Raw genomic sequence first — 16,656 nt, 5'->3', positions numbered from 1 at the left:
TCTGTAAACCTATACCTTGCTCTTGCCCTATAATCCTATCTTTCTCTCCTCAATAAACCTCATTTTTGTGCTTACCAAAAAAAAAAAAAAAATTTCAGAACTTGAAGACAAAGCTTTCAAACTAATCCAGTCAGTCAAAGATGTAGAAAAAAGAATAAAGAAGCATGAACAATCACTCAGAGAAGTATAAGACTAAATGAAGTGAGTCAGTATCCAAATTATAGGTATCCCAGAGGGAGAAGGAAAAAAAGCATGGAAAACCTATTTGAGGGAATTATTGAGGAAAACGTCCCTGGTGTTTCCAGAGATTGAGATACCCAGATACAAGGTGGTCATCGAACACAGAGAAGATGCATAGCAAATAGAACATCTCCAAGACACATAGTCATCAATGTGGCCAAAGTCCAAAATGAAGGAGAAAATTCTACAAGCAGGAAGATGGAAACAACAACTAACCTACAAAAGAAAACCCATTAGGCTATCAGGAAACTTTTCAGCTAAGACCTTATAAGCCAGAGGGGATTGGGGCCCAATTTTCAGTCTTTTTAAACAGAACAACTGCCAGTCAAGAATTTTGAATCCTGCAAAACTAAGTTTCATAATTCATGGAGGAAAAAAAGATTTTTCAAGATAAGTAAACATTAAGGGAATTTGTTACTACTAGTCCTGCACTACAGTAAATACCCAAAATTGCATTATATGTGCAGCAGCACAGTAGATACCCACCACTGTAAAAACACCTGAAATTTGAAGCTCATAGCTCTAATAAACAAAACAAGGTGAACAGAACTACATCTCACATGTCAGTGCTAACACTCAATGTGATGATCTGAATGCCCCGCTGAAAAGCATAGGACTTGGCTAAACAGATGAAAGGACATACCCGAAGTATATGGTGTCTCCAAGAAACGCACTTAACTCCCAAGGATTCACACAGACTCGAGATAAAGAGATGGAAAAAAATATTCCACGCAAATGGAAATCAAAAACGAGCAGGTATAGCCATTCTCATATCAGATAAAGTAGACTTTAAATCAATAATGGTGAAGAAAGACAAAGACGGTTATTTTATGATGGTAAAGGGAGAAATTCAACAAGAAGACATAACAATCCTAAATATATATGCGCCTAACACAGGAGCTCCCAGACTCGTAAAGCAAATTCTACTAGAACTAAGTAAAGAAATAAACAGTAGCATCATAGCTGCCGAGTACTTCAACACTCCACTGACAGAACTGAACAGATCATTGAAGCAGAAAATAAACAAACACTGGACTATTAAATGGGACTCTAGAACAAATGGACCTAACAGACATTTATAGAACATTCTACCCAAAAACTACTAAATATACATTATTCTCATCAGCACATGAGACATTTTCCAAAATTAATCACATCTTAGGCCACAAACAATTCTTAATAAATTCAAAAAAATCGAAATTATACCATGCACTTTCTCAGACTACTGTGGAATAAAACTGGAAATCAATTCCAAGAGAAACCCTTAAATCTATACAAAGTCATGGAAATTCAACAACTTGCTGCTGAATGATCCTTGTGTCAATGATGAAATTAAAATGGAAATCAAAAGATTCCTCCAACTAAATGATGAAGAAGACACAAACTTTCAAAATCTGTGGGATACAGTAAAATCAGTTCTAAGGGGAAAGTCATAATCTTAAATCCCTACAGTAAAAAGACAGAAAGATCACAAATTAACAACCTAATGTCACAGCTCAAGGAAGTAGAGAAGAGCAAACCAAACCCAAAGCCAGCAGAAGAATGGGAATAACAAAGCTCAAAGCAAAAGTAAATGAAATGGAAACCAAAAAAACAATAGAAAGGGTCAATACAAAACAAAAAGTTGAATCTTTGAAAAGACAAAAGCAATAGATCACTGGCCAGATTAACCAGAAATAAAAGAATAAAGGACTCAAGTACTTAATCAGAAATGGAAAAGGAGATATTGCTACTGATACCACAGAAATACAAAATATCATCCGTGAATACTTCCAAAACCTCTACGCACACAAACTAGAAAACATAGAGGAAATGGATGAATTCCTGGAAACATACAACCTCCCAAGCCTGAATCGGGAAGAAATAAAAATCCTGAACAGACCAATAACAAGTAGCGAGATTGAAGCAGCAATAAAAAAAAAAATCCCCCAACAAAAAAAGCTCCAGAGCAGATGGATTCACAGCCAAATTCTACCATACCTACAAAGAAGAACTGGTACCAATACTACAGAAATTATTCCATAGCATCGAGAAGGAGGAAATCTTCCCTAACTCGTTCCATGAAGCCAGTATCACCTTGATACCAAAGCCAGGAAAGGACACAACAAAAAAGAAAACTACAGACCAATATCCCTTATGAACATAGATCCACCAAAAGTCTTAAACAAAATGCTAGTAAGCCAAATTTAGCAGCACATCAAAAAGATAATTCACCATGATCAAGTGGGTTTCATCCCAGGGGTACAAGGATGGTTTAACATACACAAATCAATAAATGTGATTCACCACATAAACAGAACTAAAAACAAAGATCATATAATCATCTCAATAGATGCAGAAAAAGCATTCAGTAAAATCCTGCACCCTTTGATGATAAACCATGAACAAACTAGTCATAGAAGGAACATACCTTGAAATTATACAAGCCATTTATGACAACATCATTATGACAAAAGCCAACATGACACTAAATGGGGAAAAGTTGAGAGCATTCCTCCTAAGAACTAGAAGAAGACAAGGGTGCCCATGATCACCACTTCTATTCAACATAGTACTGGAAGTCCTAGCCAGAGCAGTCAGCCAAGAGAAAGAAAGAAAGGGTATCCACATCAGGAAAGTGTAAGTCAAATTATCCCTGTTTGCTGACAATATGATCTCGTATCTAGAAAACCCTAAAGACTCCACCAAAAGACTCCTAGAATTGGTAATTGAATTCAGCAAAGTCTCAGATTATATCAGTGTTCAAAATTCAGTAGCGGCCGGGCGCGGTGGCTCACGCCTGTAATCCTAGCTCTGGGAGGCCGAGGCGGGTGGATTGCTAAAGGTCAGGAGTTCGAGACCAGCCTGAGCAAGAGTGAGACCCCGTCTCTACTAAAGATAGAAAGAAATTATCTGGCCAACTAAAAATATATATACAAAAAATTAGCCGGGCATGGTGGCTCATGCCTGTAGTCCCAGCTACTCGGGAGGCTGAGGCAGTAGGATCGCTTAAGCCCAGGAGTCTGAGGTTGCTGTGAGCCAGGCTGATGCCACGGCACTCACTCTAGCCCGGGCAACAGAGCGAGACTCTGTCTCAAAAAAAAAAAAAAAAAATAATAATTCAGTAGCATTTCTATATCCTAACAATAGTCAAGCTAAGTCAAATCAAGGCCTCAATACCATTTATAATGGCTACAAAGAAAACAAAATACCTAGAAACATATTTAATCAAGAGGTCAAAGATCTCTACAAGGAGCACTACAAAACGTTGAGGAAAGAAATCATAAATAACACAAACAAATGGGGAAACATCCCATGTGCATGGATTGATAGAATCAACATTGTTAAAATGTCCATACTGCCCAAAGTCATTTACAGATTCAGTGCAGTCCCCATCAGAATATCAACATCATATTTTACAGATCTAGAAAAACCAATCCTAAGCTACATTTGGAACCTAAAAAGAGCCCAATAGTCAAAACAATCTTAAGCAAAAAGAACAAATCTGTAGGTATCATATTAGTTTACTTCAACGTATACTACAAGGCTATAGTAACTAAAACAGCATGGTACTGGTATAAAAGTAGAGACATAGACCAATGGAACAGAACAGAGAACCCAGAAGTAAAATCATGTACATACAACCAAGTGATCTTCAACAAAGCAAATGACAACATACACTGGGGAAAGGAAGCCCTATTCAATAAATGGTGCTGGGAAAACTGGATAGCCACATGCAGAAGAATGAAACAAGATCCTTATCTCTCGCCATATACAAAAATTAACTCAGCGTGGATGAAAGACTTAAATGTAAGGTATGGAACTATAAAAATTCTACAGGAAAACAGGGAAAACTCTTTGAGACTTCAGCCTGGGCAAAGAATTTATGACTGAGACCTCAAAGGCAAATACAGCAACAACACAAATAAATACATGTGACTTAATTAAATGAAAAAGCTGCACAGCAAAGGAAATAATCAATGGAGTTAGTAAACAACCTGCAGAATGGGGGAAAATATTTGCAAACTATTAGTATACATCTGATAAAGGGCTAATACCCAGAATCTACAAACAGCTCAAACCAATCAGCAAGCAAAAAACAACCCCATTAAAAGTAGGCAAAAAGCATGTTACAGAAGTTTTTCAAAAGAAGATAGACAAATGGCGAACAAATATGAAACAATGCTCAGCATCACTAATCATCAGGGGAATGTGAATTAAAACCACAGTGAGATACCACCTTACCCTTGTCAGAATGGTCATTAATAAAAAGTAAAAATATAATAGATGCTGGCATGGATGCAGAGAGATAGGAATGCTCATGCTGTTGGTGGGACTGTGGGTTAGTTCAGCCTCTGTGGAAAACGGTATGGAAATTCCTAAAGAAATAAATGTAGACCTACTATTTGATCCAGCAATCCCACTGCTGGGTATCTACCCAAAGGAAAAGAAGTCATTTTATCAAAAAGACACCTGCACTTGAATGTTCATCACAGCACAATTCATAATTACAAAGATGTGGAATCAACCTAAGTGCCCATCAATTTATGAGTAGGCAAAGAAAATGCAATGTATATATACCATGGAGTACTACTCAGCTATAAAAACAATGAAATAATGTTTTTACAGCTACTTGGATGGAACTGGAGACCATTATCCTAAGTGAAGTATCTCAGCAATGGAAAAACAAACACCACATGTACTCCCTAATAATTGGGAGCTAAATGATGGGCACAAAGAGATGTAAAGGACGTTGGAAGTCAAGAAGTGGGTAGGTTGGGAGGGGACAAGGGAGTGAAAACTTACCTATCAGGGCCGGGCGTGGTGGCTCACGCCTGTAATCCTAGCACTCTGGGAGGCCAAGGCAGGTGGATCGCTTGAGGTCAGGGTTCCAGACCAGCCTGAGCAAGAGCGAGACCCCGTCTCTACTAAAAAGAGAAAGAAATTATGTGGACAGCTAAAAAATATATATACAAAAAATTAGCTGGGCATGGTGGCGCATGCCTGTAGTCCTAGCTACTCAGGAGGCTGAGGCAGTAGGATCGCTTAAGCCCAGGAGTTTGAGGTTGCTGTGAGCTAGGCTGATGCCACGGCACTCACTCTATCCCGGGCAACACAGCAAGACTCTGTCTCACAAAAAAAAAAAAAAAAAAAACTTACCTATCAGGTGCAATGATAGTATTCTGGTGATGGGCACACTAAAAAGCCTGACTTAAGCCTTATACAAGGTATCCATGTAAAAAAACATTTGTACTCCCTTAATATTTTTAAATAAAAAAATTAAAAGAAAAAAAGATGGCATATCGATCACACGTCTAAATTTCTCTCTCTCAAAACCCTACAGAACTTTAATTAAAAGATTTAATAAATTTAAGAAAAGATTATAAATACACAAGCGCAGGGAGAACAGGAGAGGACATAATAGTAACAGAACTTCGAAGCTAGAAAGCAAATGGACAAGTGATTGCTCCCTTGCCTGTGAGAAAGCTAAATGTGAAGCCTTCATAGGGGAAAGTTGAGAACCATCCTTATTTAAATTGGAGAATCTTCAAAAGGACCAAGAACAGGAAGGACCAGCGGTGAAGGAGGGGGCCCACTCTTTTAAGGAGGGCAGGCTAAAATCTGTTTGAGAAGTGATTAGAGCCCAGAATCCCATTCTCTACTCACCTTCTGGAATGTACTGCCGCTTCCCCTCCCTAGCAGGAAACTGAAAGTTCGAACTCTGTAGATGATCCACTTGGATCAGCCAGCACTATGGAAGCCATGAGTATTTTACCAGAAGGAGATTAAGTGACCAACCATGTATGCAATGCTGAAACTTCACAGTCCCCTCTGCCCTTTTGGTTGATAGAACCCTGGCAGGTGAACTTGACTATCTAAACAGAAAGTGAGAAGAAGATCTACTTTCTTTCTGGGTAGTCTAGCCAGTCCAAGGGGAAAGCTCTAAAGATGCTGTCACTAGGGGTTCCCTGTGGATAGGATTAAATCACCCTATAGTGAACCTTGCAGTAGACAAGCCCTTCAGAAGTTCAGAGCTCTCAGCCAGCAGTTCAGTCCCCTACTCCAAATCACAAACGTATAAGCAAGGATAGCTAGGTATCTGTGGGGGCCTCTAACATGAAGGATAGAAACCACAATGAACACACTGCAGAGGCACCTTGGAAGATAAACAGTCTAGGCAGGGAGACTAAAACTAAAAACAAATGAACAAAGACAAATAAAAACCATCCATGATATCTTCAGAAAGACAAAAGAAAAGATTGCATCCATGAAACAGGAACGCAGTGCTATACAAAAGGAACATTCAGAGGATGAAAGAACTTGTCTTGACATTTAAAATATGATAGAAATTGAAAACTCAGTAGAAGAGGTAGAAGATAAAGTTGAAGAAATCTCAAAAGTAGAGGGAAAAGAAAATTGGAAAAAAAAAAAAAAGAAAATTAGAAAAGACAAGTAAAAGAACCAGTTTAGGAGATCAGCCTCCAAATAATGGGGTTTCAGCAAGAGATATCAGAGAAAAGAAGGGATTGTTTATAAAGTAATTGACAGAAATTACACAAACTGGAGGACAGGAGTTTCCTGATTTAAAGAAATCCTCAGGCCGGGCATGGTGGCTCACACCTATAATCCTAGCACTCTGGGAGGCCGAGGTGGGTAGATCGTTTGAGCTCAGGAGTTCGAGACCAGCCTGAGCAAGAACCAGACCCCATCTCTACTAAAAATAGAAAGAAATCAGCTGGACAACTAAAAATATACAGAAAACATAAGCTGGGCATGGTGGTGCATGCCTGTAGTCCCAGCTACTCGGGAGAGCTTGAGATCACTTGAGCCCAGGAGTTTGAAGTTGCTGTGAGCTAGGCTGATGCCACAGCACTCTAGCCTGGGCAACAGAGTGAGACTCTGTCTCAAAAAAAAAAAAAAAAGAAACAAACAAATGCTCAGCACAGTAGATGCAATGGCTACAATAAGTCCACTCCAGTATTTTGAAATTTCACAGCACTAGAGACAAAGATACGCTTGCTTCTTCCATACTTGGTCACCTCACAAAGGCCCTGTGTGTGCCTTCTATAATTTAGTGTATCGTGGGACCCCTGCACATTTACTTCTTTATCCACCCTCATTGCTTTAACCCTGGCTCTTCCTCAGGACTCGCCCTGCCCTGCAGCTCTGCAGAGTGGTGCTGCCTGTCTTCCACCTGCCTCCTGTCGCTCAGCCTAAGGTGGGATGGGTGTACTCGTTGTGCCTTGCTGCCATTTCCAGGCCATTGCTCCTCCTCAGAAGCACTTGATCTGTAATTAGAATTCTTAAAATTTGCAGTTGGGAAAGTTTCACACAGCCAAGTTATTCCAGACACAAGAAAAAGTTTTTCAATAACTGAAATGAGTATGTGTTTTTAAATTCAAATCCTCAGTTACACTTGGCCACATTTCACGTGCTCAGTAGTGCCCTATGACTCCCTTTTTGGACAGAGCAGATCTAGGGGCTCAATCAGATTCAAGTTCAGTTTTGCAGGTTTGTTTGTGTGCCCTTGAGAAGTATTATCTGGTACTCTTTTGTGACAGTAGCACTCCTGTCTTCACCTGTAATAAACAGGAGTGGTTTTCCAGCTCTCTGGCCCCTCAGGTGCTTGAATATTTCTCCCACCGCCGCCCTCCACAGCAGCATGCGCACACATGCTCAGCTCTCGTTCCCTGACCTCATCTCTGTGCTCCATGTCCCACAGCCCAGCTTCTCTCTTTCTGCCTCCCTCCTAGCAGTACTCCAGCTCCAACAGCCCCCCTAGCGGCCTTCAATCCCACCTTTTCATGTTCCTCACTGCCCCCCTAGGCCTCTTCTCTGCTCTCCCTGATTCAGAGTCTGTGATCACTTCCAGTCATTTCCTTGCTATATGCCTAAACCTCCTTGCCTGACTCTTTGCTTGGTCAAAACAAAAGTTAAATCCAACTTTCTGCTTAATGTATGCAGCAGACGGTGGCAGGGAAAGCCACCCCACCAAATGGCATTGCTTAGCCTCATAGATCTCACTAGGATCTTAGAGTAGACCAACAAAGTGTACTCTCCTAGACAACTATTAAATATTTTATGTCTTCTCTCAAAATTTCTAGACCTCCTCTCCCATCTTCAGTTAGCTGATAAACTTGTTCCGTATTTTTTTGAGAAGATGGAAATGATCTAAAGAACTTTCACAGACTACAGCTATCACATCTACTTACAGGGTTAGTACCCCATGTCCTGCCTCCTGTCTGTTCCTCTAGATGACCTTTCTGGGCTCCTCTCCAAAGTGTTGCGTCTCCTCCTCTTACCTACTCAAGAACGGTGCTATAGCTCTGATCCCTCTCTCTCCTACATCGACATTTTTTATCTTGCTAGTGGGTCATTCACATGAAAAGTATAAACATGCTGTCATCTCTTCCATCTAAAATAAAAGAAGCCTTCTATTGAGCCCACATTCCTCTACCATCTGCCACCCCATTGTTTTACTCCTCCTAGCAAATAGGATTTGTCTATAATTGCTAACTCCACTTCTGCCAGTTTCTTTCAACATTTCATCGAAATATAGAAAACTGTAGTCTAATGAGTTAGCACAAAGTAAACACATCCTACTACTAAATAGGTTAAGAAACAGAACATTACCCGCACCTTTTCCCAAAGGCAACCAGTTTTCTAAGTTTGAACCCCATAGATAGAATCACATATTATAAATTTTATATGAAAGTCTGACTTCCATCATTCAATTTTGTGTAATTCACATTATTGCATGTGATTGTCATTTTTGTATTGCTGTATAAAATATCATTGTATCACAATACCATAGTTTATCTATGCATATTTGGGTTGTTTCCAAGTTTTGCCTGTGTTATCCTGAACATTTTTGTGCATGACTTTTGATTCATACATGAATGTATTTCTGTTACATACCGAGGAGGGATTTGCTAGGTCACAGGTTGGGCTTACGTTCAGCTCTAGTAGATAATGCCAGTGGTTTTCCAAGTGGTTAATACTCACTTGCACTATCACCAACAGTGAGGATCATTGCTTCATCTTCAACAGCACTTGTTACTGGCACTCTGTAAGTTTGGTCATTCTGTGGGTTTGTAGTGGTATATTTCATCACAGGTTTTTTTGTTTGTTTGTTTGGTTGGTTGGTTGGTTGGTTGGTTGTGGTGTTTTTTGCCCGTGGGGGTAATAGAGAGGTTGGTCTTCTTTTTTTGTTTTTTCATTACTTTTCATTATGGAAAAGTTTAAACATAATACAATTTTGAAGATATGGGTATCTACCTATCACCCAACTTCAGTCATCAGCTTTTTACTTCGTGGTCAATTTTGTTTCATCTGTATGCCTACCCACCCCCTTCTGCCATATTATTTTGAAGCAAATCCTGGACATCACCATGTCTTTTGAGAGATATATACTTTAAAAAACAATAACCCCTTAATATCATCAAATATGCAATCATTGTTTAAATTTCCAGTGGTCTCAAATGTCACAAATTTTGTTTTGTATTATTTATTTGAATCAGTATTCTGATAAGATGCACATATTGTGATTAGTCAATATGACTTCTAAGACCATTTTAGATATGTGTCTTCCATCTCTTTCTCTTGTAGTTTATTTGTTGAAGAGACTAGATTTCTTACTGAGTTTCTGTTTCTGAATTTTGTCAATGGGATCCCCATTGTATTAGTTTCCTGGGCTGCTATAACAAATTGTCACAAACTTGGTGGCTTAAAACAACAGAAATTTATTATCTCGTAGTTCTAGTGGCTGGTAGTCTGAAATCAAGGTGTCGGCAGGGTTGGTTCCCTCTGGAGGCTCTCATGGAGAATCTATTCATGCATTTTTCCTAATTGCTGGTGACTGTTGGCAATCTTTTGAGTCTTGGCTTACAGATGCTGCACTCTAGTCTCTGCCTTTGTAGTCATATGGCCTTCCCTTTTTGCCCGTGTGTCTCAAATCTCCCTTTCCTTTCTGTGATTAGGATACTAGTCATTGGATTTAGGGACTACCCTACATCCAGAAAGATCTATAGATACTTCATTACATTTGCAAAGACCCTTTTTTCAGGTAAGGTCACATTCACAGTTACCAAAGATTAGGACTTAGATATATCTTTTTAAGGAACTCTGTTCAACTAACGGTTTCATCAGATTTTTTTCTTTTCTTTTCTTTTCTTTTCTTTTCTCTTTTTTTTCCGGTTTCTTGTGGCAAGATTGGTGATTTAGTCTTTTACCAGGAGATAGATGATGTCTGATGGTCACTCTTTTTGATATGTTAGTAGCTGCAATGATCACTACCTGGGTCAATTAATGATTAGTTTTTGTAAAGTGGTATATCCTGGTTCCAGCCATTTTCTCTCAAACCCGTTCTCATTTGGCATTTGTTCCCACCACTCTACCGAAACTAAAATGTCAAGACTAACTTCTATATTATTAGCCAGATGGGTAATTCTCAGGCAGAGCATTAAAGAGCCTCTCTATTGCATGACACAGTTGATCTCTAACTCTTCCTTCATAAACTTTTTTCGCTTGGCTTCCAGGAACTTGCTCAGATCTATATAAATACACAGGCGTGAAGCCAGGTACAGTGGCTCACGCCTGTAATCATAGCACTCTGGGAGGCTGAGGCAGAAGGATCTCTTGAACTCAGGAATTCAAGACCAGCCTGAGCAAAAGTGAGACCCCATCTCTACTAAAAATACAAAGAAATTAGCTGGGCAACTAAAAATAGAAAAAAAATTAGCCAGGCGTGATGGAGCACACCTGTAGTCCCAGCTAATCGGGAGGCTGAGGCAGGAGGATCACCTGAGCCCAGGAGTTTGAGATTACAGTGAGCTGTGATGACGCCATTGCACTCCAGAACAAGACTCTGTCTCAAAACAAAAAGGCATAATAATGATTGTATAAATACTTGACATGGATTTCAATTTTAATAACATTGAGTAGAAAGGAGATGTGGCATGGTATAAGCAGCAGCTTAAAAGAGTCACAGTGGTTGCTTCCTGGAGAGAAACTGGCAGGAAACAGGCAGGGGTGAGGAAGGGACTTGCTGTATTTTGTTAAAAGCCTTTTAGTGCTATCTGGCTTTTTTACAACGTGCCTATGTTATTTGATAAAATAAAAATCCATTTAAAAAATACATGGTCAATGTACTGCTTTTATTTTGCCATAAGTATGCCTGGCAAATGCGTATCTTGTATTTCTTATCCTTTAATGCCCTTGGACTGCTATTTTCCGGGTCTATCTCTTATCTCTTCCAGAATGGCAGTTCGGAAAACCCTCATTCCTCCTCAGCCTCCTGATGTGGCTAGTCCTCGAGTGGAGAGCTCTATGCGGAGTACATCTGGGTCACCTAGGCCTGCAGGGTGAGCACCTAAGTGTTCTTACCACTCTTGCTTTTAATTATACATCATGGCAGAGGGAAGAGTCTAATAAGCGTGTATCTTTTTAATGCACTTTCTACCTAAACGACCTGCACACATTTCTCAACCTCTCTGATCCCTATTTGCCTCATTGATGAAGTGGGCACAGTTTTTTCCTTTTATCTTTTTTTTTTTTTTGCAGCTATGGGCACAATTTTAACATCTACTTCATAGGCTTCTTGTACTTCTTGTATATTTAAATGAAGTGATGCATTTATAGGACTTAGAACAGAGCCTGCCTTACAGCAAACACCTAGTTGTTACAGCTGTCAAAAATGGCTTCATGACAGTAGTTAATGTGTGCTTTTTCTTTGTTATCTTCTTGATTTCATTTTCCAGTAATATCATACTGGAAATTCATTTTCCAGTAATATCATACTGGAAATTCATTTTCCAGTAATATCATACTGGAAAATGTAGAGAATATAAAAATATTTAAAGTATAAAGTAAAAATCATTGTCTTCTTCCCCACCAACCTTGCAAATCCTACTTCCCAGAATGATGTTGATTGGTAATACTTCTTTTTTTTTTTTTTTTAATATTGTATTTTAAAAAGTAGAGACGGGGTCTCGCTCTTGCTCAGGCTGGTCTCGAACTCCTGACCTCGAGCGATCCTCCTGCCTCGGCCTCCCAGAGTGCTAGGATTACAGGTGTGAGCCACCGTGCCTGGCCTGATTGGTGATACTTCTGATAAGAATCTTTGCACATCTTTTTCTGCATACACAATAGATATTAATAGATTGATAGACTCTTAAAAATTAGGTCTTGCTGATTAGATTGTTTTACACCTTATACTTTTTACTTATTAATAGCTTACCATGTTAGTATATTTAGATCTATTTCTTCATAAAGCTGTTTTCAAGAGAAAAATTGTGAATGCCTTGTTTGTACCAGGCATCACTTTTGGATCTGGTGATATATTAATATAACAGTGATTAAAATAGATGCAAAGTTTCCATTCCCTTTAAGCTTACTTTCTAATTAGTGTAGAGAAGTAATAGATACATGAGGACAGAGAAAATGTAAAGAGAATAAGAAGTGATGGGAGGAAGAGAGTGATGATTTACAGAAAGACTTCTCTGAGTAGAGTATGAAGGAGTAAGCCACGTGCTCCCCAGTATGGGAATGTGTCAGGTAGAGGAAAGAGCAGGGTCCAAGACTCTGATATACGGGTACTTGTAGTTGTCACTTTGCACATGAGTTCAGAAACATAAAAATGGCCTCGCAAGCTGAAATTACAAAGTGATTTTAATCAATGGAGAAAATTACAATTCTGTGACCTTTAAAAACTCTGTGAAAATACTAAAACCTGTCTCATTGTCAGTTGTACTATATAGGGAATTGAAAAAATAATGAAACTAATATTTATTTAGTGCCATATAGTTTAAAGTATTAGAAACACGAGAGTGGTTGGAACAGTGCTTGCCTTCTCAGTGTCTAACTTAGAACAGCGCAGAAATTCTTCTAAGCATCGGCAAATTGTCATACTCCTTTCTAAGTTTGGGTCCACTTCCAACATCTTACCCTTTGCATTTTCAATGTTGTGAAATATCTGCAAGAGTTCCTTTAATATGAAGTTTTTTTGCCAGGATCACTTCTGGGACCTCTTTGTCCTTTTAGTCAAAACCACCTGCTTTCATGACTGTTTGGACTTTGGGTGTAAATTTCATAGCAGCATCTTTTTCTGTGCTGGCAGCTTTACCAGTTCACTTAACAACACTCATATTCATGCTGACTTCTGAAATGATGAAATCAGCCTTTACTGGCAATAAAAGATTTTTCTTCATTTTCCTAATTACCATTTTCTTTTAGTGTGGCAACCAACTTCAACACTTTGGCATTGAACGATTACGTTTTTTTTATTACTGTCTTCAATCCAAAGTAGAAGTAAACATTCCATTTCTGCGATTAATGGATTTCTATTCCTAGTGCAATTTAAACTAAAAGATGGTATTAAAGTGACTCTATCTTCTTTTTTATATTTATTGGATTTTTTTCAATATCGTTCATACCACAGCTGCGTATAAGCCTAGGTTTCATTTTTTTCTTCCCTTTCTTGGGCCATTTTCAAATCTAATCACATACAGTTTTGCCTCTAGCATTATCACTTTTTGGGTTTTTGCTGCATTTTCATCTTTATTGGCCAGCTCCCTCTTTTAACCTTCCATTATTGTAAAACTTCACATTGGTTTTTCAGTGGGAAACCAGAACAACACAACTACATACTTTACTGTCTTTGTGAACTGTTATTCTGATATGCAGTGACTGATCACTGCCAGACTTCAAAAGAAGGGGTGATTGGTCACTTGGATCATGCTGCACATCTGTCAGTTACATAAAGATTTGTGGACTGTAGAGCTAGCAACAAAGACTGTACTTTATACTCACAGTATACACTGGTTACTGAAATTTGAACAGTTTTGTTGAGGGACTGATACAATATAGCTAAACATATATTCATAATGATGTTATGAAATAATTTCTGCAGTATGGGTACAAGTTCTTCTTTGTAGGTCTCATAAAGTTCATCTATGAAACCATCTGGTCTGGGACTTTTTTGTTGGGAGGTTTTTTATTGCTGCTTCAATTTCATTACTTGATATTAGTCTATTCATGAGTTTCGTTTCTTCGTGATTGAGCCTAGGGAGTTTGTGTGTTTCTAAGAATTTGTCCATTTCCTCAGTGTTTTCAAGTTTATGTGCATAGAGATTTTTATAGTATTCAGAGATGATATTTTGTATTTCTGTAGTATCAATTGTAATATCTTCTTTTTCATTTCTGATTGAGTTTATTAGGGACCTTTCTTTTCTGTTTCTGGTTAATGTAATGAGAGGCCTGTCGATTTTGTTTATCTTCGCAAAGAACCAACTTTTTGTTTCATTAATTTTCTGTATAATTCTTTTGTTATCAATTTGATTTAGTTCTACTCTGACCTTAGTTATTTCTTTTCTCCTGAGTTTGGGATTGGTTTGCTCTTCCTTTTCCAGTTCCTTGAGATGATTCATTAGATTGTTGATTTGTGATCTTTCTGTCTTTTGCATGAAGCTATTTATGGCTATGAATTTTCCTCTTATGACTACTTTTGCTGAATCCCACAGGTTCTGGTGATTTGTGTACCCTTTGTCATTTAGTTTGAAGAATTTTTTGATTTCTGTCTTAATTTCCTGCTTGACCCAATAACTATTCAGCAGTGGGTTGTTTAATTTCCATGATATTGTGTAGCGTTAAGTGTTTCTATTGGAATTGATTTCTAATTTTATTCCACTGTGGTCCGAGAAGATACATGGTATAATTTCTGTTTTTTGAAATCTGTTGAGACATGTTTTGTGGCCTACAATGTGATCAATTTTAGAGAATGTTCCATGAGCTGGTGAGAAGAACATATATTCAGTGGTTTTTGGGTAGAATGTTCTGTAAATGTCTGTTAGGCCTATTTGTTCTAGGGTTCCATTTATGTCCATCATTTCTTTGCTGATTTTCTGCTTGGAGGATCTGTCCCCTTCTGTCAGTGGAGTGTTGAAGTCCCCAGCTGTTGTGATGCGGCTGTTTATCATTTTTTTTCTTTAGATCCAGTAGGGTTTGCTTTATGAATCTGTGCGCATCTATGTTAGGTACATAAATATTTGATTGTTATATCTTCTTGTTGAATTGTTCCCTCACCATTATATAATGACCATCTTTATTTTTCTTTACTTTTGTTGATTTGAAATCTATGTTATCTGTTATGAGAATGGCTACACCAGCTTTCTTTTGATTTCCATTTGCATGGAATATTGTTTTCTATCCCTTCACCTTGAGTCTGAATGAGTCCTTATGGGTTAGATGTGTTTCCTGAGGACAGCAGATACTTGGCTAGTATTTTTTTAATCCATTCAGCCAGCCTTGAGTGGGAAGTTCAAGCCATTCACATTTATTGAAAGAATAGATAAGTGGGATGGATTTCTGTTCATCCTGTTGAATAGAACTTTATTGCTTTCTTTTACTTCTTGAGCCATGATGGTATCCAGGCTCTGACCTTCAGCTTTTGGTTGATATTATACTGATAGGTGGCCATTGTGCTGATCCGTGTACAATGCAGTTATGAGTTCTTCCTGCAGGGCAGGTCTGGTTTTGACAAATTCCCTCAGTGTTTCCTTGCCTGAGAAAGTCTTCATTTCTCCCTCATATAAGAAACTTGGCTTTGCAGGGTACAAAATTCTAGGCTGGCCATTATTCTGTTTGGAAAAAAATAAGAATGGGGTCCCAGTCTCTTCTGGCTTGTAAGGTCTCAGTTGAGAAGTCTGCAGTTAGTCTGATGGGTTTTCCTTTGTAAGTTACCTGCTGCGTTCACCTTATGACTCCTATGTTTACTTGGCCAGTCTGGTGACTTGTGTCATAATGATTGCCTCTTCGCGACGAATCTCCCAGGGGTCCTTTGAGCTTCTTGTTCCTGGATATTTAGATTTCTAGCAAGGCCAGGGAAATTTTCCTCAATTATTCCCTCAAATAGATTTTCCAACCCTTGTGTATTTGCTTCTTTGCTCTCAGGGATGCTTATGATTCTCATGTTAGGCCTCTTCACATAATGCCATATTTCTTGTAGATTTTATGTGTTCCTCTTATTTCTCAGATCTTTCTCTCTGACTGACTTAAAGGTGTTGTCTTCAAGTTCTGACATTCTTTCTTATGCCTGATCTAGCCTATTCTTAAGGCTTTCCATGGTGTTTTGTATTTCCTTGAATGAATTTTTCATTTCCAGTTCTGTTTGATTTTTTTAATAATTCGATTTCCTTTGTAAATTTTTCATTCGTTTCCTGCATTGTTTTTGTGGTTTCTTTGTGTTGGGTTTCTATTTACTCTTGTATTTCATTGAGCTTCCTTATAATCCATATTTGGAATTCTTTATCTGTCATTTCAGTCTTTTCATTTTGGTTGGTATCCATTGGTGAGGACTTACTGTTTTCTTTGGGGGGGCTGTCCTTTCACTCTGATTTTTCATGTTTCTGGGGTTCTTTCGCCGATTCCTTTGCATCTGGC

The 16,656-nt window shown here is 38.5% G+C and overlaps 1 protein-coding gene across 12 annotated transcripts in view; it reads left to right on the top strand.

Moving 5' to 3' along the window:
- The window catches only part of SAP130 (Sin3A associated protein 130), an 86,103-nt gene that overhangs the window by 39,185 nt on the left and 30,262 nt on the right, over positions 1–16,656 (top strand). For 8 of the 12 annotated variants that reach the window (XM_045558854.1, XM_045558858.1, XM_045558859.1 and 5 more), the window contains one exon: positions 11,478–11,582. The exons of the other annotated variants lie outside the window; for them this stretch is intronic. In XM_045558854.1, the coding sequence (XP_045414810.1) occupies positions 11,478–11,582 (105 nt within the window). The remainder of the gene's footprint in view (positions 1–11,477; positions 11,583–16,656) is intronic. 12 annotated transcript variants of the gene reach the window in all.

This window comes from Lemur catta, chromosome 8, assembly GCF_020740605.2.
Source record: "Lemur catta isolate mLemCat1 chromosome 8, mLemCat1.pri, whole genome shotgun sequence".
NCBI classification, from domain to species: Eukaryota; Metazoa; Chordata; class Mammalia; order Primates; family Lemuridae; genus Lemur; species Lemur catta.
The sequence above is the reverse complement of the archived record's forward strand: the minus strand, read 5'-3'. Positions and strand labels throughout refer to the sequence as shown.